Source organism: Musa acuminata, chromosome BXJ3-9 (genome assembly GCF_036884655.1).
Source record: "Musa acuminata AAA Group cultivar baxijiao chromosome BXJ3-9, Cavendish_Baxijiao_AAA, whole genome shotgun sequence".
Classification (NCBI taxonomy): Eukaryota; Viridiplantae; Streptophyta; class Magnoliopsida; order Zingiberales; family Musaceae; genus Musa; species Musa acuminata.
In genome coordinates, this window is record NC_088357.1 from 3,865,159 (window position 1) to 3,889,156 (window position 23,998).

The 23,998-nt window shown below is 41.0% G+C and overlaps 4 protein-coding genes across 4 annotated transcripts; 1 reads left to right on the forward strand and 3 right to left on the reverse strand.

Annotated features, from left to right (window-relative positions):
• Positions 1–1,175: 1,175 nt before the first annotated feature.
• On the reverse strand, positions 1,176–8,667 carry LOC135649755 (UDP-glucose 4-epimerase GEPI48-like). Its single transcript, XM_065168508.1, has 9 exons — positions 7,904–8,667; positions 6,448–6,497; positions 5,930–6,065; positions 5,369–5,470; positions 5,053–5,280; positions 4,287–4,368; positions 2,270–2,352; positions 2,074–2,165; positions 1,176–1,884 (listed from the first exon to the last, which is right to left on the reverse strand). The coding sequence occupies exons 1-9, from the start codon at positions 8,270–8,272 to the stop codon at positions 1,461–1,463; spliced, it is 1,566 nt and encodes a 521-aa protein (XP_065024580.1). The 5' UTR covers positions 8,273–8,667; the 3' UTR covers positions 1,176–1,460.
• Positions 8,668–11,976: 3,309 nt separating this feature from the next.
• LOC103997072 (uncharacterized) lies at positions 11,977–15,416 on the forward strand. Its single transcript, XM_009418208.3, has 4 exons — positions 11,977–12,316; positions 12,995–13,495; positions 14,318–14,479; positions 15,067–15,416. Exons 1-4 carry the CDS (start codon positions 12,167–12,169, stop codon positions 15,175–15,177), a joined length of 924 nt encoding a protein of 307 aa, XP_009416483.2. The 5' UTR covers positions 11,977–12,166; the 3' UTR covers positions 15,178–15,416.
• An 895-nt stretch (positions 15,417–16,311) lies between these two features.
• On the reverse strand, positions 16,312–20,594 carry LOC103997073 (transcription initiation factor TFIID subunit 11). The gene is made up of 4 exons (XM_009418209.3): positions 20,293–20,594; positions 18,941–19,028; positions 18,386–18,485; positions 16,312–16,805 (listed from the first exon to the last, which is right to left on the reverse strand). Exons 1-4 carry the CDS (start codon positions 20,574–20,576, stop codon positions 16,678–16,680), a joined length of 600 nt encoding a protein of 199 aa, XP_009416484.1. The 5' UTR covers positions 20,577–20,594; the 3' UTR covers positions 16,312–16,677.
• Positions 20,595–21,782: 1,188 nt separating this feature from the next.
• On the reverse strand, positions 21,783–23,111 carry LOC103997283 (probable purine permease 4). The gene has a single exon (XM_009418451.3). The coding sequence runs from the start codon at positions 23,109–23,111 to the stop codon at positions 21,984–21,986; it is 1,128 nt and encodes a 375-aa protein (XP_009416726.2). The 3' UTR covers positions 21,783–21,983.
• Positions 23,112–23,998: the final 887 nt, after the last annotated feature.

Sequence of the window (23,998 nt, forward strand, 5' to 3'; positions counted from 1 at the left end):
ACGCTTATATGCATTTTACTTCATTGATAATAAGTTTGAGATTTATAAAGATCATCTTTATGTACTTGTTGATTTGTGCTATTTAAGTTGTGTTTTTAAATTTTGTATACATCTTCAGATAGTCTTGTTGATATTATACTTTTTTCTTATACTGTCCAATTATTTAAGTTCATATCTTTCGATGGATGAAATAAAATAATAAAAATTATTATTATTATTATTAATGTTGAGTTGAACTATATAAGAAGGTATCTAAAAGAAGAAACAAAAAAAAGCAAATAAAAAATTAACGTGTGAGAGGCCTTGTGAGTGTACATATTATGATCGATGCTCAATGATCATAGAAATTTCAAATTAACCTATGACCAAATTTCTACTTGATGCTAATAATTTCACAGATTAAAATATCTAACATTTGGTTTGTATCATTCAGGGCGGAGTAGGAGGGAGTACAATCCAGTGGAGTTCAATTCGCGTCTCTTCCGACACGGAGTCGGCGTACAGTTACCGCAGCATCCAAAGCATTTGGTGCGCGCTATGGGGAAGAAGCAGTTGTACCATTCTTAGTCCCACATTGCTAGTTTTCAAGAATTATTTCACTTGATATGATGGGACGAAAGCGCCTCGATCGCCGAGTCCAATAGCGTTGGCTTGTAACCCAAGCGGGGGCATTAGGGTGGTGGCATGGCGTGTTAGGCGCGAGTGGGTTGGGTCTACGTTCATTAACTCGGCTTGCCCATTCCAAGTCAAGCAGATGAGCCATATGATCTGGGCGAAAGCCTGAGTCACACGGGATCCTAAAGCGGAGGACACCGCGTCAGGCTGGCTTCACAGAGCAGCGACCACCTCTCGCTCTTAACGGTGGAAGGATAACAGGCCGTCGTACGCCACACCCAACATACCCACCTAGCTTACACCGACCAAACCACCCCTCTTTTTTGGGGCGATCCCTTTTTTATCTTAAACTCGATCCGATCCCAAACTCAGATTAAACTCAAGTCGAAAGCAAGAGAATTTAAGTAGGACAAATATATAATTATTATTATAAAATGCAGATTTTATTAAATTAATATTATACCTATAATATTAAAGAAATTAGTCTGAATTGTCACCTTGGCAATCACTAATGGCACATTTACTGTCTCTCTTCTTCCGAATCAATCAAGACAAATGGCTGCTTAGGTAGCTCCTTCTGATCGATTATATATAAAAAATTAATAGTCAAAACATGATCAGACTTATAGACCAGATAAATACCATGAAAGAGAAACAAAGAATGGACCTCAAAAGAAAGATAAATGTAAAGACACTTTTGACTATCATGCCTTTTTGATCATAGAAGCATGTTTATTCACATAACAGACATATCATTGAATAATCGTATCAGCTGGACTATGCCACATGTATTGTATCAAATTGTCGATTAGTGATCTTTCTTTTTTTCTGTTGAAGAGTTGATGTTATTCTAGTGTAGGGTACTCTCCATTGGCAATCTGAAATGATCGATAAGTAGGGTGAACTCCATTCACAGTCTCAAGTGATCCATAAGAATGATGCTTCCCATTGGTAGTCCGAGGCAATCTATTAGAAGCATGCACATTGCCAGTCTCAGACGACCCGAAAGTAGGATGCTTTCCAGTAGCAATCTTAGGTGCTCCATAAATATGATGCTTTCCATTGGAATTGCCCAATGACCCAGTAGTACAGAGCCTTCCGTTAGCAATCTTGGGCAACGCATAAGTAGGGAGCTTCCCATTAATAGTTTCAGGAGATCCACAAGTAAGATGCTTATCATTAGTAGTCTCAGGCGATTTGTATCCCCAAGGATTTTTGCTAGCCCAGTTCCATTGATCTCGACACATCTCTTCAATATCATACTTTGCCCTGCACAGTAAACATCAAATAATACCCCATCACTAAGCTAGCTGTGTTCAATTGACATTCAAACAATAGACGATCAAAGATCTAACATGCCTCTACAATTTCAGAATAGATTTTTCGCTACCAAAGGACCGCGGAAAATATTTCTAGATGAACTTAAGCATATAATGGTAAAGATGTGCTACTCCGTACTTCCAATGTAGATCCTTCTCTGCTTTGGCGATGGATGCGTAAACAGTTTCAGCATCACCAGGTCGCCTTTCAGCCATGACCAAAGGGATTTTCTGAAACGATATCAGAGGTCAGAAAAATATGCAACGCACAAAGCGAAACCAGGCTTAAGCTTCAAATCATTATGTAGAGGATCATAAAAGAAGAACAGCAGCACCTTCCCAGAAGCCTTCTCGAATGCTGCCACCATTTCCAAAACAGATGTTCCCTTCCCACTTCCTAGATTATAGGCTTCACAGCCTGCATCTTGCAAAAACAGCTTTAATCACGACACAGAAAGCAAGGGTCTTGATTAGCTATTAGGACCCAATACATTCATCACTTATGGTGAACATAGCCCTTGCTCGATATCGGAGGGAAACATTAACAGTTGTATATATAAAATGAACTGAAAAAATATACTATGAATTGATATATTTCTCTGAATATCAACTACCAAGGCATGAAAGTACTATGATTATATTACATACTGCTGCAACCACACCATGCCAATGAATTTTTGGCAAAATTGGAGGTCCTTAAGTGCGAGTAAAATGTGAGCTGATCCATATAGGTGCATACTCTACTGAACCAAACCACAGCATGCGCTGACACACATCATTTTGTCTTTAGCATGTATATGCATAACACAAGATCAGCAGAGACTTTAGCAGGCATTGCCGTAGCTAAAGAAAAACCTATTATTCTTTAACTGCTAACAACTTAACTTTATACATCAGCGAAGGAAAAAAAGGAACCTTTATTGCATCATGTCAAAAATTTTGCTTCGATAGTTGAATGCGTTTCAATTATTACATTGTCTACATGCTTCCTATTTACGATTCGCCTATCACTACCACAAGTAGCAGCAGTGATTATAGAACTAGTTTTTACTCCAGTGTGTTTCCTGCCAGTGTCAAAGTTACTAAATCAAATAACTAGTATAATTATTGGCCCTCATTCCTAGACTTCAACATCTATTTCAATGAGACCAAGAATACATGTATGCTCAAAAAGCTACATGTTTTCTAAGAAGGTAAGACTTAAAATGGAACCTACTTAACAAAGTGTTCTCTATAGCTAATCCCAACATGTCCGAGTCTGATGGAGATCATAACAATAATAACTTCTTTTGAACTTCGTAAAACTCAGGTGACATTAACCTGAATATTTAGACTTATGACATCTCTGCAGTCAAGGGACAACCAAATAAAACCAGCTTTGCTAGAAACTGGCTGCAAACAAAGAATGAGCTTAGAAAAAAATGTGAAGATTTTATTGACACACCCATTGAAGGAGTTGAGCCAGGACTTTAAAATTTTATCCTTTTATTTTTATTTTTCAAAGAGGGGAGAGGAGTGGGAGGGGCACAAGCCTCGGAAGATCATATAATTATCAAAGGGCAAAAAAATAAAATTAATAAAATTAAGCTAGAACATAGAGAGAAATGTACTCATACATGGAAATTTAAAATAATGGAGGGGAAACCAAATAGAAATAAAAGAATATATTATGTGCATACTCCATATAATAATTTCAAACAAGGGAGAGCAATATACTGCACTTTGCATAAGAAAATAATTTAACAAACAACAAAATACTACTTAAAACCTAGGAAAGTTATAAGATATCAGTAGAAAGGATTAGAACAGATTGTCATAACGTAGAAGAATACGTACAATAAAACAGGCAGAGAGTTTTACCAAGACAAATGTGGAGGAGGACCATTTCATACCCATGGAACACACCCAGGTTATGGATTCACACCTTTCTATGGCTAGCTTTTACCCTTTATTTCCATAAGACGAGAGGTGGTACACATTGACCCTTTCTCAACCCATGAGAAACATGTGCCTACCACCCTCTCTTTTTCCTAGTACCGTCTCAACCAAAACAGAAGGAATACAATGCACGGTGATAGATACAAGTACCAGAAAAAGGCTTTCATAATTTATTATTTGTATACATGTTATTATGAGAGATAACAACAATCAATTTAACCTTTGATTTAGCAAAGTTCTTAATTATGCTGAACTAGATAAATTAAATTCACATGGCATGTGGAAAATGCATAGGTTCTCAGATGGTCCTAACTTCATCAAACACACGTTATGGAAACGTAACTAATAATATACACTTCCTTTAAGCCAAGAACTTAATTCCAACAACATAACTTAAGTGCCAGTTGTACAGACCTATATGAGAACCTTCAAAGAGCTTCTGCAAAGCTGCAATATGTCCATCCGCTAAATCAATTACATGAATGTAATCCCTTACCTGGAATCACAGTATAATGTCCATAAGATCAGAATGTGTGTTTAAAAAACACAACTATACAGAAAAAATATATATTCTTCATCTAAAACCCAGAAAATTGTGGGTCAGGAAAAAGACTGAACAAAATCAAGGTTACAAAAATAACCAAAACTCTCAACATATGCTGGTAAACACATACTATAGCAACACAGGAAGTAAATAAAATTGATAATATATTAGAAAATAGACATAGGCAAAAACACAGCTCGAAATTAATTTCTCGAATGTGTTTTTAGCCTTCTCAAATCATTTTCTATTGAAAATGTAAAGAAAAGTTAACCTTGTTTTAGTGTCAGGATAGTGTGTTCTGTTATAATTCTGTTGTGACTACTTCCACATCTGGCATTAGGACGCCAAAAGCTATCTTAGGTGGTTCTTAATCTTTGAGCAAAGGTCACGTAGAATAACTCAGAAACTATGGTAGAGCATACTGTTTCCAAATAATGTTGTCATTTTACAGGTATTCTGAATCCATGTCGTACTCATGTAGACCAATCAATTTTATCTGCTTGAAAATACAAATGACCTAAGGCCTATGCTAAAAGGCTAGATATGCAAAAATTATTTCCTATCGATTGATGTTTATAAAAAAATATATAAATGAAATCTCAAAAGTAATAAAGTTAACATGTTTAAGATCAGTACCCCTGTCCCATCCTTGGTTGAATAGTCATTTCCAAATACTGTCAGGGCAGGCCTCCTACCAACAGCTACTTGTTGTACAAAAGGCATGAGGTTATTGGGAATTCCCTGAGGATCTTCACCAATGCATCCACTAGGATGAGCTCCAACAGGATTGAAATATCTTAATAGTATTATATCCCAATCATTGTCACCTTGGCAGATATCACGACAGATATCTTCAGTCATAAGCTACAATGACAAAATAATTAAAGGATTATTAGATCAGATAGTGTGGCCATAAAAACATGGAAATGTAAGGCAAAGATGAAAAAGAAACCTTCGTTCGTCCATATGGGTTCATTGCACATAGAGGAACTTCTTCTGTACAGGGTACTTCCTTGGGCCACCCATAAACAGTGGCTGATGAGGAGAAAACCAGCTGTAAATTAAAAAATATCAGGCACCCAAATTTAAGATATCATGTGTTTAGAATGGTCATGAATAATAACATATAAGTGATAATTGAGGTGGAATTCATGCATATAGGATAAAACAATGTTTAACACCTGAATTCAGAGAGTAAACATACTGGGAAAAGAGAACTTCAAACTCAGATTAGTGTTTTATAGGTAATTTCAGGCAAAGAAAGAATATTTGCCAGAACTTCAAAGTTGTCACAGGAGGCAGTCAATGCATTCAAGCTACAGCCACCACCTAGGTGGTTTTGAAAGAATATTTGTTTCATTTATTATTGAACTAGATAAAGCTATTGCTCGATAAATGTCAATTTCAAGCATATCACTGCAAGAAGCTCAGAGGCTCTGAAAGTCTGAATATTGATTTTTATTTTTCATAATGTCCTGGCAAGTTTGCAAGAGAAATATATGGATCGCAGTACCTTTTTACATCCATATGCAACCATTACTTCGAAGAGATTTATTGTACCAATGAGGTTGTTATTGTAATACATTAAAGGTTTTTTGACACTTTCACCAACAGCCTTAAGTCCAGCAAAGTGTATGACCGCATCAAACCTGCAGAACCAAATCAAAATATGAGCTTATAAAAGTAGCACATCATAGAAGACTAAAAATAAAACTTGGCATATAATGGAAGTGGAAATATCAATGACAAAAAAGGAAAACCAGTATGCAATTAGAGGTCTAACATGTAAAGCATATCTAAATGCCATCAAATCTTGTTTTATCAAGACATCACAAAAAACCATCAATTTGAGATTAATAATATAGAAAGATGAGAGTGTGCTGTGCAGTTGTTTGCCTTCATAAAGCACCAGAGGTTATAATAAAAGACACCACAATCCAGAATTCTAACAATAGTATTCCACGTGCAAAAGGAAAGAAAAAATGTAATGGTGAGAAAACGATAACAATGTTCATAATAAAAGAACCTTACGTAGTTGAAGAAAAAACATTTTCAAGTGCTTCCCTGTCTCGAAGATCAACCTGCAGAAGGGACAGTTTGAACGTCAAAGTTATATATTGAATCTTGTAGTTTTCATTGTTTGATTATAAAAATCAGACTAATTGAAAGTTGGCAAAATAACTAATTTTGCATGCCGGTTGAAGCATATTCTTGATGACGTTTTGTCACAACAATTTCCTAGCTATTCAAATGTTGCCCTCTGCAACTTCTAAAGAGAATCAAACAGTTCATTTTGCATAGAATACAACATTGTAATATGAAGAAAGGTTTTTAACTATCGACAAGAAATACACATGTGCTCAACATCATGATGTAAAGGTCATGTCGTTATTGTTTGTTTAAAGAGGGAAAACAATATGTCAAATAGAAAACGACTGAAACTGTAAGAGGTAGAGAAAATGTGGCATATCATGTTTGAACTTGCACTTGCAGGTAAAGCTTTTAGGTTGATGAATTCTAACTTTTTATAAGGATATTTTCAATATCCTCGTCCTCATTAAGTGATCAGTAGGAACTATCTTTCTAGACAAAAGGATCCTATCGTTATGATACTTTTTAATAGTGCTCTGTGAACTAAGCTGACCCAATTTATAGTTGGAAATTTTAAAATTAGGATAGCAAGAATGATAAAAGAATATAATAAACTGCACAAACAACAGAGATCAAAACATAGAATAAACCGTAAGAGGGGTAATGCATGTGCTGTTGTCAATCTAGTTCTCCCAATTGAGTGAATTATACACAAAGACCGACCAGTAATTTTTCCATGCTGAAATTCTCAGAGAAATATGTCATAAATAACCTATTTAAACTATTTTGGTAATTAGTGTTAGCAGTTTATGAATTTTAGCAGATTCGGTAGCGATTTCCAGGATTTTAGACTCCAAGTAAGTGCTCAACATTCATGTTCTGGCATTTAGAACATGAACGTTTACCTAATTTGATGAAAACGACGAAGGCCTTTGGCTACAAATAAGCTTTTTAAGACACGGTCTAGCCTCTAAAATTCGACTATTTCCTAAATTTGATGAAAGGCATGTCATGACGCACGAGCAAGCCTCATTCAAGAAATCCTAGAATTACAAGTTCGCACAGAACCCAAAATTGCATGAACATCAGGAACTAATTACTAGCGGCAACAATTGGGAAGTGGAGCAATCCACTGATTCATAATGCTGGGAAAATGCTAGAAATGCAGCATGACGTTCTCGAGCGCAAGACAGAAAGGAAAGAAGAATCACGTCACGGTGGAAACAGCGCAAACGGGAACAAATATTCTCAATCGAGAACTGTGCATGAAATAAAATCGTCAATCAAGAAGCCACTCCCAACTCGCAGATATCGAGGAAACCATCCGGACACATCCAGAAGCCGAAAATCCAGAGGCTGAACCTACATGAGTGGAATAAGAGGGTGAAATTGGTACCCTGTGGAAGACGAGGTTCTTGCCGAACTCCCCCGCAAGCTCTCTGACCCGCTCGACGGCGACTTCCGAGGAGTTATCGAGGTTGTCCACCACCACGGTTCGGAAGCCCCCTTTGAGGAGCTGCAGAACCGTGTGGCTGCCAATGTATCCGGCGCCACCGGTGACCAAAATGGTACGCGCCACGGCCGGTGGCGAAGGCATCGGATCGGCGGAACGACGAAGGCGAATCAAGGAACTCTCGATGACTGAAGAAAGGAACGCCGAGCGAGTGGGGGGAGAACAGAGGTGAGAAGAGACTAGGGAGCGGTATTGGGATCCCGGAGCGAGGGAGGAAGGAATATATACCCGCAGATGATCCCTAACCGCCATGACCACCGAGAGTCAATGCCTGTGAACGCTCGCGAATAGTCAACAAGAGAGAACTGTTCCCGTTTTCGTTTCTTCCCTCTGCGGGATCGTATGCTTTCGCCGTCATAAAGGTCGCGAACGGCTCACGTGGCTTCGATCGATTGGCGGACTCCGGACTCTTACCGCTCGGTCCGTCGCCAACGGTCTTGGGGGACGGGAGCGCGACTCGGCTGTCCGGACCCAGACAGGGCACAGCTTTTTTTCCGCCGCCGTGGCGGAAAGGTGTCGAGGCTCTCGTGGTGGGCCCCGTCGCCGTGCGGTGCGAGCGTGCCGGCCGAATGGACCAGACAACCTAGTCGGGGCTCGAGTGGGACACGGGACAGGCAGCACGACTCGACTGGTAGGCCACATGTTTGATGAAATTACAATGAGGCGAGGCGATGGTGGCTTTCTTTTTTCCGAAGACTTGACGGAGGAGATGGCGCCGTATTCTGGGGACGGGCGGAGATCTCGAGACTCATAGCGGACACGAACGTGGTGCCCTTTGCGTCCCGGTGGGAGAACGACCACCGGGCTCTCTGTTCATGCAAGCAAGCAAAAAGTCAAGCGACGAACGGCCACACATCCACGTTTTGATGTGGCATTTGTGGAGACGAGGGACCAACCAAAAGGCGATACAGATCTGGCTTGAAAGGAAAACAAACAATAGCGAGAGAAGGAAAGCCAAAAAAAGGCCAAGTAAGAGACGCCACGGAGCCTCGCTTGCTTTACTCTACTCGCACGCACGTCAATGAACTGCCGAACGCCCGTGCGAGGCGCCATGGAATCTGCCAAGAAAAGAAGAATATGTAGTTGAAAAGTTGGACTCTGCCAAGAAAACAGTGTGCAGGAGAAGATTTAGATCGCATGTCATTCTAGAAAGATTTATAAACGTTATTTTTCTAGTCTGCACGATGTCAACAATAGATCTCATGTTTGATTTAAGAAATAACAAAAGGAGGTGCAGATCCAGAGAGCAGAAGCATTGACCTGTGGCCCGTTCGCAGGCATTACGAAGACGTAGACTGGCAAGTAGCCATCGTCTGGCAGTGACGACCGACGAGTGGCCATAATGGCCATTATGACGCCGAAGAAAGAGTAGAGAGATGTTTGGATCTCAAGATTTGCGGGATTAAAGAACATGAAAAGAGAATTAATTACATCAATGATATACATAACACTCAAGAAAGCACCGATCGCTATATCTTAAATATTTGCGACAGAAGAATGATTTAATTGGAAAGGAATATAGTTAGGGTTGACTCGACGATCCACGACAGAGGGGTTTACCAGCTCTGAGAAGGTGGACTTCCAACTTCAAAGTAATGCGGCGTCCAAATTAGGCGATCAGCAAAAGGTGGGCAGGTTGCTTGGCTGAGACCTTGACTTGTGGATCCACCCCAAGTCAAGTGCAGAGCCTCTTGGTTGATGGGGAAAGAAGAAAGAGTTGATGTGAGTGACAATGAAGTTGCGGCATACTGCCGTGGCAGTGAACTCGTGGTGCAAAAGCCGAGTCAAACGGATCCAATTCAATCCTTTTCCTCTCGCACGAGTAGGTTCTTAGCTTTCTTTTCTCCTGGTCGTCCTCCAACTTGTCACAGTGCATGTGTACCTCTTCCGAAGATCTCATTCTTAAGGAAGAAGCCATCAGCTAAGTCAACATAACGTCGGTCTCCTCCTTCGGAGTCATGTGTTGCGCATGGCCTAATTGCGGTTCGGTGGCCTTTGGTCGAAGTCGGAATGCTCGGCTCACCTGTCCGAACTCGGAGTAACCTCCATGCATGACGACGTCGCTGCCTGCTTCGTTCCGAGAGTGGTGAAAACGTGAACGCTATATATCTCTGACTTCAGATATAGAATATTCACACAGTTAATGTGAGTCAGTTTAAGCCTAATCAAGATTCTCTCCGTTCCAAGGAAGCAACACATGCAGACCATATAGAAATGGTGAGGAAGGAGCGCAGCGCTTGCAGAGTTGGAGATGTTAATGGTGGCAGCAGTACTCGATCGCTGGAGTCAGAAGACCGACGCAAATCATGTGAAGCATCCAGTGACAGGAAGACACCGCCGCCATTGATGGTGAGGCGAGAATACATCCAAATGAAAATGAAGCATCCGATTACTACTTAACACTGTCCAAAGATATTGACTGCGGATTTCTCTCTTTTTCGTTCTTGACTTTGTTTGGGATACTGCTGAAATCTTTAGATATAGGGGGAGTACAGATCTAGTAGTGTGATTGCATTTACTCATATTGGATTCTCAAGGGAAAAGAAAGTAACAAGGTTTTGAGATAAATGGTGGTTCAAAAACTAGTTCATTTCTCAGACGCAATATGGCAAACAGATGGTCGTCATGGACGATAAGCCCAATTTCTTGGGCTGTAGAACACAACTAAAAGAGCTTATCGAATCAAAGTTGCTGCGGCACCTTTTGGTCCATCCATCTCCAATCCTCTCTGATGGAGAAGTACTATAGCTTCGTCATTAGACAGTCAAGTGATCAAAGTTTTGAGATAATTAGATTCCATGAAAGCTTGGCCAGGCCTTGCGCTGTCCAGCGATGCCGCCAATGTGCTTGCGTTGATGTGCCAATAGAGAGCCTCAGTGTGTCATGGAGTAATCATCAACTAGGGTTTCCATAAAGCGAGAGACACTTTTCTCATCATGGAAGAGTCCAAGAATTATTGGCCACCCACATCATGGCTAGATCCAAACTTCTTCTAGAAGTGCAAGCGATGGCCCTCTCCTGTGTGCATGGACAAACGAACGGACAATGGACTCATGCATGAACAAGATGACATTCACCCAACAGAGGTGCGCTGTGTTCATGGACAAACAAACAGACGATGGGCTCATGCATGAACAAGATGAGATTCACCGAACAGAGGTGCACCGAAGGGGAAGGAGAGGACTGATGCAGTGAGTGGCCCAAAAGAATGGGCACATCAACAGAAGTCCATTAGAGAGGGAGGTGTCCGGGAAGAGTCTACACGAGAGAAAAAATACCCAGTAGACCCACACAGCTGTCGTCACCTCCCCGAGAAGAAGACGATGGGTGGTGGCCACAAAGCTGTTCGATCGTTGTCGAGGTGGGGACACAACTCTCCTACAGCATCTCTGCAATGGAGCAGTCAAATGGATCCCTCCAAGAACAACAACAATGGCATGAGCCATTTCGAATAGTTAGAGACGGTGGTTCAGATGGATCGGTTCAAATTTGCACTGGCAAAGCCAAAATCTATGCAGCTGAAACAAGCACGAACGCACAGTAGATGATGGCAATCAACTTGCACTCCCGAAGAGTAACGAGAGCGAAGAACTCTGCAACCACCATCGGCACCTCATGCAACAGCAACAGCAGCAGCCTGTGATGGTGGAACTATTCGACCAGGTAGTAGAACGCTTCATATAGATTAATCACACACCCGCATTTATGTCGGCATCTTGAATCACCTTGTCTTGTCTGTCGGGAATAATACTGTATTGGTGCACAGGGGATCCAAGAAATCCAACCAGCACTGCGTCTAATTTTGACCATCCGACCAAAACAAGTTGGAAGAGAATACAGGGAAATTGTTGTTGTGCTCTTCCTCTCCATTATTGATCAGTGTAAGCTTCCGTGCAGTCACTCCATTATTGATGTCATGGAAGGACAAGATCTAATTGTTTGAGCATGATGACGGCAAGGGCAATGGAGTCAGGTGGTCCCGGTGGGTCATCCGATGCCACGCCGCCCGATGTTGGCTGAGACAACACAAAGCTATTCTCTTTATATCGGCGGCAGGCCCCCCCACCTCGGATGTGTTGATGCACAAGAGCCACGAGGAGCTGCCGCTTCCACTACAGAGAATATAGCAGTAAGCAAGAGGGGAAGATGCACGAGCTGCCAGCCATGTCGCAGGGGGGCTTCTTGCAGGAAGTGGCGGTCGGCAGCTACAACATCCACTACTCCCACCTCCCGCTCCCCTACGACGACGATGACTTCCTCCCCGGTCTGCACGTCGACGCCGAAGATGCCAGCTTGGTAATCTTGCTCCCCTGTGTTAATTCTCTCCAATAAATTCGTTCCATTATCTGCTTCGGTCGATCTGAGATCAAAGAGTGATGGAGGGACGTTAAGATCAACATACATGTTAACCTTCCACAGGAAGCGCCACCTTCTGAAAGCGACCAAATTGGAATTGTTTAGTTCAGTGGGACGCATCTATTAGATCATACAAGCAAACTTTTGTAGCTCAAAACCAAATAAAAAGAGAGATTTTTTGTTGTTGTTGTTGTTGGATGCTATGATGTCAAAGAAAAATGAAGAGAAACAAAAAGAGGTGGGTGTCATTGTGGCTGCCATGGTAGAAGTAGAAATTTCAGATTTAGGAACTCGCAATCTGGATTATCATAGTTGGAATGACTTGAAGAGTTACTATGCTTCCTTTAGCATTCACCAACACACACAAAGTCTCAATTTGAAAGAACAGTAATGAGTTAAAATCTGAACACCTTGTGATCAGTTTTTGTACATGACAACCTTAATGAACATTTGTGTGCCTAAATATAATTTGTTTTGATTACACGTAAATGTGTATATTATAGATCAAAAAGTGTAATGAGTGCTTCAGAGTTAAAATCTACATATGATTGAAGAGCAAGAATTTACTTCATTGAGATTAGAAATCTTTTCCTTCTAACTTCTGGATTTTTGTCATAGGGAATCATGTTTGATGAGCAGGTGAAATCAGAATATGATATGGGAGGAGGAGGAGATCTATTCAAAGCTCCAGAACCTTTCTTGGTAGAGGCAGAACTTGAACTAGATCCCATGGCAACTGCCGTGCCCATCATATACGGCGGAGGTGATGTAATCACAGAAATAATCAAGGTTGCAAGTATGGAGTCAATCCAAAATGATCATCTAGATGGCTTATTCTATGAGTGCAAGAAGGGCCTTCTGGAGGAGTCAGAGATCGAAAATTCAATTTCTGAACTTTTAGATGTCAAGATACCTGCAGTACAAATTGATGAGGTTCAGCCTTCAAAAGATCTTAGCCAAGCAGATGGATCGATGCAGAAGAGCATTAGTTCGGGGTGTTTAAATTCAGTGGAATGGGTTCCCAGAAGCACTATGAGACCAGAGTTCTTTGATTTCCAAGAATTAGATTTTGAAGCTGCATTTGGTTTGAAGAGATCATATAGCGAGGGAGATATTCGGGTATAAATAATCATTTTTCTAAGTGCTTTTTATTGGTTCTCTTTTTATTTTGCAAATATTTTCTTCTAATTTGTGTACAATTACAACTGAGACAGGATATGACATAAGCTCTCTTCTTTCCGAAAACTTTAGAAAATGAGAAGCAATGCCTCGATCCTCTACTTTTCGATTTAGAAAGTTCACTTGATGTGTATATTCAACTATTCTCAGCTTGCATCATGTAGGCATGTCATATGAATGTACTGAATTCTCAAGGATGCTCTGTAGCAGATTGGTAGGTTTGAGTTTGAATATTTTTTGCTTTAACACTAATGCTTATCATATTGGATAAAACTGTCAACGACGAAAACCAGAGTTTATAAAAATGGAGGTGTGGAACTTACAATGTTTCATATGTTTCCCTTGAAATAAAAAACTTAAACAAGTCCTTGATCAACATAAATTGTGTCATGTCGAATAAGTTTTCATCTCATTGGTCTTAGAAGGCTGTAGACGAAACATCGAGTCATGCAATACAAACTAATGCATGATTAATGACCACAGCCATCATAGATGTCGGAAAGAGTAGACGTTCAGAAACAAAATAACTAAGTAGTATCTTTAACTGAAGTACTAGATTTATGAGTTTTGTCGCATGGTGGGAAAGAACTCCATGAATTTAACTTCTAGACCAGTGAATATATCTTTAAGATGCATCACTTACCCATCCGCATGCAATCACAGCTGACAGCTCACAGCTAATTAATATCACAGCAATGTTTAGATGTCCCTCGTAATTTCTACACGATGAACAAAATAATCGATTTCGAGTTTTTGTGGCAGAATCTTGGAACTAAAAACACAAGGATTGGAAGTACAACTGCCGTATGTTCTTCCTTTGAGCAGCTCCTAACCATCAGTGACCTTAAGACTGAACAACGGCAGCTAAAACTTTCCAGGTACCGGGAGAAGAAGAGCAAGAGAAACTTTGGCAAAAAGATCAAGGTATGAACTTAGTTGAGTTCTATTCTATATAATTTTCTTTCTTCAGAAAGTAAAATCTTCAAGAAATGATGCTTCTGTTTCTATAATCACCGCCAGCGTGCATCACCTTTCCTGGTTTGCACATGAATAACCGGAGTCTACCTCAGATAATATTTTTCTACTTTGAAAGCCACACAAAGCTTGAAGTTCCATAATTTTCTATCTATCTCATAAGTAACAATTAACAATGTTCAGAGAGTAAATTTGATGTTTTAAGAACTTTTTGACTTAGATGTATACAATCTAACTATGACTTGTGCCACCAATGATCTCATTTCTCATAAAGCTCATAATGAGCTAACTCATAAATCATCAACAGTTTTTGTTTGTTTTACCCATAATGATGTTGGAAACACTTGTAGGTTGATCCCTTGCATTGTAATCTTGTATCATGTCAAATTAATTCATAAACCACGTAGAGTGATACTACAGAAAATGGCAATGAAACAAGACTAATACATGAGAATTTTCCAAGTGCATCGTATTCCCTGCTAGCTTTTATCGACATAATTCGAGTAAACAGCAAGTGACACAAAGGTATTTTGCAGTATGCTTGCAGGAAGGCTCTTGCAGACAGTCAGCCAAGAGTTCGTGGAAGGTTTGCAAAGACCGAAGAGTGTAAACATGTCGATGCAAGCATCGAAGCAGACAAGCTGTAGAAGTTGGCAGCGGCTCACGCTGCTCCCTCGTGTTGGAAGAGCTTTCTCTGCAAGAACAAATGCCCCGAAATAGTCAACCTCATAAAGCCAGTATCAAATGAATAGATATCTCTGCTTGACACTGGGAAATCTTCGATAACCACCCATGGGGTGTATGTAGTAAAAGGCTTTATAGGGAGAAATGAAGCTGTGTTGTAGTTCTGTACAGGTAATTTGAATAAAAGGATGTTCATAGTGAAGACGCACTAACGCCACCGATGATTTTGGCACTTGCATGTCCTTCCTGTTAAGACACCCTTCACAGTTGAAATCTCTGATATCTGTCTGGCACTAGATGAGATCATCAGGACCGCGGAGATGTTCATCGACAGGGATGTGCACCACCTGTAGGTTACTTGGGACATGTTGAGCCTCAAATCAGCATCAACATCAGATTAATCTGCTTGGCGATTGCTGGAAGTTGCAGAGAGCACCCGCGCTTGTTTCTGCTCGATCTATTCGAGTGCCTGCTGTTCGTGGACTGCAACCAACCACCAGGCTAAAATGGACGTCATCCACCAAAGAAGAAAGCACTCGAAATAAGTGAACCATCTCGATAGCCAGAAACTGATACAGAGGTGGAAGAGCGAGCCAATGGTGATACCCACCACCAACGGTGTTTCTTGCTCCGAAGCCGTAGTTATAATTCCCATGACAGCATCCACAAATACTGACTCCACGCTTAGCAAAAGCAAGCTTTTCAATTCCCATGTAAAGAAAGCACCAGAAAACAAATCAAACAACATAGCTTGGAGGGATGGAAGAATTTTAGCCTGTGATAGTTTTATCCCGCGCTTTAGCATCACAATAAGAGTCATCTTCCCTGTGAGCTCCAACCCCATGTTCTTTGACAGCGCACCAGATCAAACCATCTGATTGTATCACAGACTACAATTATCCAAACACAGCAGCTGAAGACGATCACTGGAAGAGTTGAAGCAGTTTACTAAACAGCAGGTAGGTTCAGGCAGATAATGAGGCTGTCGCTTTCTTTTGACGCAGCCAGCGTTTACAATTCAGAGATGGAAGTTGCAACAAAACTAAACATATCATTTTGTGGAACTTTAATCACACATCGCAATTAACAATTCAGAATAAAGAAAAACTACAAGACAATTATACCACAAAATTAAGTGTCAAAATTTAGCAGCAAAATATGTTAGCAAGAACCAAATCCTTTTTGACTTTTAGCAGACAGCAATTAAGCGGTGCACATCCTTACCAAAATATAGAACAGTTGAGGAAAGTAGATTTAGCAGTTCTTAGCATTTACAATTTTGCCTTTACAAAAACCATGAATCTTGTGGAGAACCAAGGCAAGTCACGGTACCAGCCTTTATGTCCAATCTCCCAGTAGCACATCTTATACGATGATTAGAAACGTTGATCTCAGAGGCAATATCTCAAGAAATCTACAACTTCCAAACGAAGATGATCTCAGAGGCACCAATGACCTAAATGCTACCGGAAAAGCCTAGGCACTGATCTCTTCGGTATTTTTCCTTCGAGCTTGAGTCTTCTATATGCTTCTCTAATGTGGCAAGGCCTGATTGGCCCACTCTCCTTCCTTTCTGTCATCACAATTCTAGCTGCAGCATAAAAATGTGTTAAGCAAAATTCAGAAACAACACAACTGCATTATTTTTAGCATAAATACATCATTTGCAGACCATACAATGGTAATTGATGAAAATGCTCGAGTGAAAGCTGTAATGTGCAGTAAGTTGCATGTCTCACATGTGCCAGGTCATGTCAACCAGAGGCAGTACAGTTCATATCAAGGGAGTAAAAGTTGCATGTCTCAGAACTGACAGGTAGTACACAGTTCAAATCAAGGCAGTAAGTTGAGAGTAAGTTGCATGTCTCAGAACTGACAGGTAGTACAGTTCAAATCAAGGGAGTAAGTTCAGAGTAAGTTGCATATCTCAGAACTGACAGGTAGTACAGTTCATATCAAGGGCATTCCAACACATAATGACTTGAATAGAAAAGTTGTCATCCAGTGCCAACAAGATAGTCTCTGATTTGTTTCTCCCCATACCTGGTCAGGTTATTACATCTTTCTCCACCAATTGATCACTCTTAAAATAGAAACAAGAGCCTTTCTAGTCCCTGTCTTAAGTAACACTTTGATAAGCCATCACTTAGGACTCAGACTTGACTGAAATAAATAAATATTGGACTGTTTCTAATCCCAAACCATAAAGCTAAGAGTTTCAAACAAAATATGATTTAATATCCCTAGCAAAAAAAGTAATCAAACTCAAACTCATGATTACCCGATATATCATAAACAACTAAACTAAATCCTATGCCAAGAACAGTCACTTTCCAGAAGACTATTGAAAATTAATCAGAGAAACCATATAAACAAAACAAAAATAAAAAGAAATTACAACTAAAACAATATTGTACTTAACTCTAAATTTATTTGCTAAACCTAACTATGACACACCTAGGACTTCACTCAATTTGTCCTGTGCTACATTGACTTTCTATAGCTAACAATGGGTTACACTATCCAGGTCTGGCAAAAGTAGACATCACTAGACTAAGCGTATTAAAAGATAAAAAAATAATATTAACCTTTAGCATCTTCCAACCAGATCAAATGCATACAAATAGAAAAACAAAAACATGTTTTCACAGAGATCTTCATAATGGCAAGAAGTGAGAAAAAGAAGGTGACATTTTAACCAACGAAGCAGATTAAGTACAGGATCATGTTTGAAGAAAACATAAAATCACCTTCACAATTAGTGTTTAATAAGAAGAAAATTATCTGGTGATAAGTAAACATAATTAGGGTAAAAAAGAAAATTCAACATCTAAATCTGGACCTCTATGTCATGAATGTGTCATATTCTTGTTGAATGGCCAATCCTACATGAAGATATAGACCCTCACTTGTTCTGTTGACTACACATGACTAGAAGATCGTGCATGTAGGATCCATGAAAGAGTTGTTTTCTTGTACAACAAAGATAAAGTGGCAACAGAAGACCAAAGTTTGAGACTGTTCATTATGCTCTAAGAATTCAACAGAGCTAAAAAGCACAAATAAAAGAGAAAAATAAGGAAGCAGCTGCAGTGAACAGAATCAACTTGCATACGGAATCAGATAAAGCTCACTTAATTTAACTATTACTCTTCAATACTTGTAACTTGCCTGTCTCAATCAGCTCCCCAACAAACATTTTTGCTATTCCAGACACCACTATGGTCATTGGTATAGAAATCTTTTGGCTTCCTGTGATGCTTGTTAATAGCTGTAGAAAAAAAGATCACAATGCATGTTATAAAGAAATAGCTAAACTAGCAAGCAAGAGAATAGTAAGTGGCATATTACTAATTAACTATATTTTGCTGCACAGTTAAGATTCTTGTACATGATAAGAAAGTAGTGCATCTCAAAATAAGAAATAATAGAACTAAAAAGTTCCAATAAGGTAGTTAGGCAATGTGAAATGAAAGAAAATTTTATGTAATAAAAGAATTTTGAACTAATCATAGGACCTAAAAATTGTCGATTATTAATGGTATAATATCTAGAAAGTTATGTCTCCTACTCTTAGTTACAACCTATTGATCAAAAAACAAAAAAGATGATAATGCAAGTCTCATGCTTATCTCCTAGTTTGATGAATAGGCATGACACCCCTTGAAGCATATATGTCTTCACGTTTGCTCCTAAATGGCAAGTTGAGTGAAACGGTAAACATACCCTTCTCATGTTAGCTTTCTGAAACCCAGATCTCCTAAACGACTCATAACGACTCATTTGCTCCTCCGTAAACTGGGAAAGTATTGCCCTGAAAGTAAATCGATGTAAGCAACGAAGAAACAATGCATAAAATCATTTACTCAAGAATGATCTGCAGAATAAAGTGCAACCGACATGAAATAAAGGAAATCATAGACTCACTCAAGAAAAAAACTTGGATAGCAGATGTTCACGGCTAATTACAGATTACCCCCGTTGTTAGGCTTCATTAGCATCTCGATCCCTAGACTTAAAAAATTTAAATTGGAATCCTTATAGTTATAAAAGTAAAACATCAATCTCCATGTACCCTAATATCGTCGGTTTTATTGATGGAAGTACGAAAACAATATGCAAAAAAATAATTTCAACATCTCGATTATGTTTTTTGTGGTGGCGGACGATACTACCGCTGGAGTCATGGGTGATTGTTGTGGATAAAGAGGGAGAGCGACTACGAGGGGTGAGACGACAATGTAGATGCAGAGCATCGGCTCTGTGTCATCGTCTCACCTCTCGTCGCCGCTCTCCCTCCTCATCCAGCGACGTCGTAGTCCACCACCATCGAAAACGTAATTAAGATATCAAAATTACTTTTTTACCCATCGATTTCGTAGTTCTATCGATAAAATCGACGACATTATGATAAATGAAACTAGATGTTCACTTTCATAATTATAGAGATTATAATATATTTTTTTGAAGTCCTCTATTATATGATAAATTTTTTAAGTCTAACTATAGGGGTAATAGTAGATATTTGCTACGTTTACTTGATGAAGAAAAAATTAATTTCAACCCATTATTCTAGAGCCACAGAATGGCAGCTATTGCAGATCTGAGAAAACTGGCAACAAAATTTTCAATCCTCGAGCTCAGAGATATCAGAAACCAAGTCATTCCGGGACAAACCTGCATTACCGTTTGATATGATATCCTGAAGGTAGAGCACCATAGCTCCTCCAAACATTGTCTACGAGAACACGATTTGAAGATCCGAAACAAAGCCATCTAAACGGATCTCAGCGACTCCTAATTATTTAAAGTCATTCAAAATAACCAAGAAATCAAATCCATGAATAAAAAAAGAAACAGCATGCTCCAGATTAAAGCCCTAATTTCAACCAAATTATCTCAATTTCCTATTTTTCTTTCTTGATCAAATTGAAGATCCCAAGATTGGTGCAAATCAGATTCTACGGAGCTAAAGAAACGGGAGAATTCCCTAATAAAAAATGGTTGACACCAAGATCAAACATCAATGAACACCAACATGATTCTTTGAGAGGGTTTAGTGTGGGACAAGAACTCACTGCATCTTGACCATCTTATCAGGGTCGCCGCCAGAAGGGAGCTTCCCGAACTCCACATCCATATTCTCCTCCTCCTCCTCCTCATCCTCCTCCTTCCCTTTCCCACCACCGCCGGCGGCGGGTGCGCCCGGAGGAGCGGAGGCCGGAGGCTGCGACCGGGCGTCGGCCTCCTCCTCATCGCCGTCTACGGCGTCAGCAACAGCCACGGCATCCTCCTCGGGAGGAATGGGCGACTCCGGCGGCGACTCTTGCTCTTCCACGGCAGCCTCGAAAGGGTCCTTCATCCTTCCGCCTCCGCAAACCCTCGCACTCACCCCTATTTATCGTTTCACTTTCCCGGTTGAGGAAGGCCATTGGATTGAGAGGCGGTCCAAATCGGGCCGGTTGTTCGGCCCAATAGCTAATTGGCCTCCAATTTTGCTATCTCAACATGAACATCTATCCTTTCAAATCTTAGAAATAGCATATTTACCCTTTAATTAATTAATATATACATATATATATATATATATATATATGTTAACATTTCTCCCAAAAATAATCAAGTTGAATATATTTGTCCCATTTTTATTATTTTAACCAATTATTTGGCCCTTTATGCTTCCTCAAAAATTTTTAAGAAGATATTGATATCATCTTTGGTTTCAATATCATATATAAATTATTGATGAATTTTAGTAATTATTAGAAAAGGACCCGTCTCTCTCGTTCACAGCGTTCAGCCTAGCTTGTGTTGGCACGTTGTTGCAGCAGTAGCATCAAGCTCAAACGAAGCTACGGCTCATTCTATTAATGACTTGTCATGCTGATGCCAAGAACAAACACTACAGTGTCCGGAATATGATGTTCACTATCGGGTATAGTGCTTCATGGTATCTTTTCTCCAAGTCTTATGCATATCCCTTGCAGTCACCACTTTGTCGCAGCCTTAACACTATGAAAGCTTGTTTATCGAGTTAGTCAACTCTCCCGTGCTTGTCATCTGATCTCACGCGCCTCGACTGTATCTAATTCTCATGCTAAAAGGAGGGAATATTATAGAGCTCATGAGAACTGCATGTGGTCGTTGTCGAACATTCTTGGAGTTTTGTGCTCATTGTCCCCTTCGATTGATAAGGACTTAGTGATCTACTAAGATCGAGGAGGGCTTTGTGTTCCATCACTGGTTTTAACGCAGTTCGAAGTTGTACGTTTCCCCCTTATCAAGGATGCTGATTGCAGAGACAGTGGAGGATGTATTTGTTTGATGTTGCTTACACCATTTGTTTAGTTGTGTACATGCAATTGCTGGCTTCTATTTTCTATGTCATCAAAGCTCAACTTGCAATAAATGTTAGTATATTTTATCTAGGGTTGAGGAACCAAGGAGAGGAGGAAGAAGAAGAAGATGAGACCGAAGCCAGAGAAGAAGCTTGGATGACAGTGGACAATATGTTTCCTTGTGGTGGTTGACTAACGTGGACTTTCAAGAGAACAACTAGCAACAGTAAACCCCATGGCCATAACATTCTTGCCCTCTCGACCAACCACCTTCCTCGTTTGTAGACCATCCATGACCTTCCACCTTGTTTGAAGGACTGGCCACCATTAATATTTACACCATTCTGTATACCCAGAAACCCTAATGCAGTTGGGAAGAGAGAGAGAGTTATTGGCAGAGAAAGGAAAAGGAAGACGCATCTTTGCACTGTTCAAGTGTTCTCATCAACTCCACTCCCACCAGTACCCTCTGTCTTTCCCGTCTCCTTCCTTCCCGTCATTGCCATTACCGTCTCCTCCTTGTTGGTGCGCGTTCCGTACAGATAGGAAGCGAAGCCCCAGAGGCAGAGCAGCATGGCCACCGCCTTGGAGCCGCCGAACTCGTCGCCGAACACCAGCACGCCGCCCAGCACATTGACCGGCAGCAGCGCCGTCATGCAGATGCCGCTGTGGACCGAGGACGTCAGGAACACCATCCCCGCGGTGCCCATGAAGCAAAGCTGCCAGCTCGCTGCGGTGGTCCCCACCACCACCCAGTAGTGGGCGGCGCCTAGGTCCCAAGCGTCCTCCCTCCTCCACCCTCCGCTGGCCACCATCCCGGCCGCCGCCAGCGCCGTCGCCGACGCCTCCATCAGCAGCTGCACCTCCACCGCCGTCCTGTACCCGTTCACCCCGCGGTAGACGAGCTGCATGACCGGGAGGTACACCGCGAAGAGCCCGGCGGCGCCGAGGGTGGCGGCGAAGCCGAGGAAGAAGTGGCCGCGGTCGACGCCGGCGGAGTGGTCGCCGGACGAGTTCAAGGCCAGAAGAACAGAGCTAAGTGTCAACAGAACGACACAGTTGAGGTTGGAGAAGGTCAAGGGATGGCGGATGAGAAGCGCCGAGAGGATAAGCGTGAAGCCGAGCTGCGACGAGAGAAGGAGCGAGGAAGTGGAGACCGGAAGGTAGGACGCGCCGCAGGAGAAGAGCAGGTTGTTGACGCCCAACAGGAGACCAAGGAAGAGGGACAGATAGAGGAGGCGAGGACTGAAGCAAGAGAAGGGACGGGAGGAGGGAGAATGTGTAAGGTATATGAGGGGGAGGAGGAGAGGAAACCCGGCCGACTGGACCAGGGTGGAGACCCAGCGGTTGGAGCCGCCATGGACGAAGTAAAACCGGGAGAGCAGAGAGGAGGATAGGGAGCCGAGGATGAGAGACGCGTACGTGGCAGCCAAGAGGAAGTGGTTCGACGTCGACCGATTGTTTGCTGCCTCACGGGACTCCAAAGCAGCGTCCTCGCCGTCGCCTCCTCCTCTTCCTCTTTCTTCGTCGAGTTGGGAGTGATTGGTTTGCTTCTCCATCAGATACACAGATAAAGTGGAGGGAAGGCCAGGGAAGATATATATATATATATATGCACACACACACACACCAAGTTGACATGATGGTCGTTCGCCAATTCTTGTGATGCATCTCGTGAAACTTCATGATTTGGGCCGGGAGTTGGATCAGATAGACACTGACTATGTGCGCTTGTTGGGTCATACGGGAGCAGAGACGACACGTAAACCGCCGTGAGATCTATAGTGGAATTGAGCCCGAAGGCTCAAGCATGCCAGAATTAATTTGGAGATCTTTCTTCCTCGTCTCTCGACGTCGTAATAATTATTGATCAATATCATTCCATCTAAAAACTACTTCTGAGTAGAATAACATACATGTGAAACTTGAATTGATTGTATATCGTTAATACGTGGTCTAAATAAGTTCTGAATAAAGAGCGTATATTGTTTATGCAGTAGCTCAACCTTATCTTTGACTAGTGGGAGCAATAAGAGGAGGCGTTCAACTCATGGTTTAGGACCAGCGGAAAGCTTAATCCACCCATTACTGCTGAGGACAAGCCATGTCGTATGGTTTTACATGGGCTCCGTACCTCACTAACTATGGCGTTGCTTTCTTCTCCTTTGTTCTTCGTAAGGTTATGTTGTCTTAGCGCAATCAAGTATGGCTGCTTCGTGCTTTGTTTGATGTGATCCAAATCACTAAAACCAACGTAAACATCAATCAGTATTGAAGTCAGTTCGAAGGTCTATGTCGATCATCCTTATGATTCGATGTAATATTTTGGTTTAGTCCCGTTTCGAAAACAGACAAAAATTAAGATTGATTTATAATAAACTGATGGGCATATTATTATTATTAATTTAATTTTTAAATATTTTTGAGTCAATAATTTATATTTAAT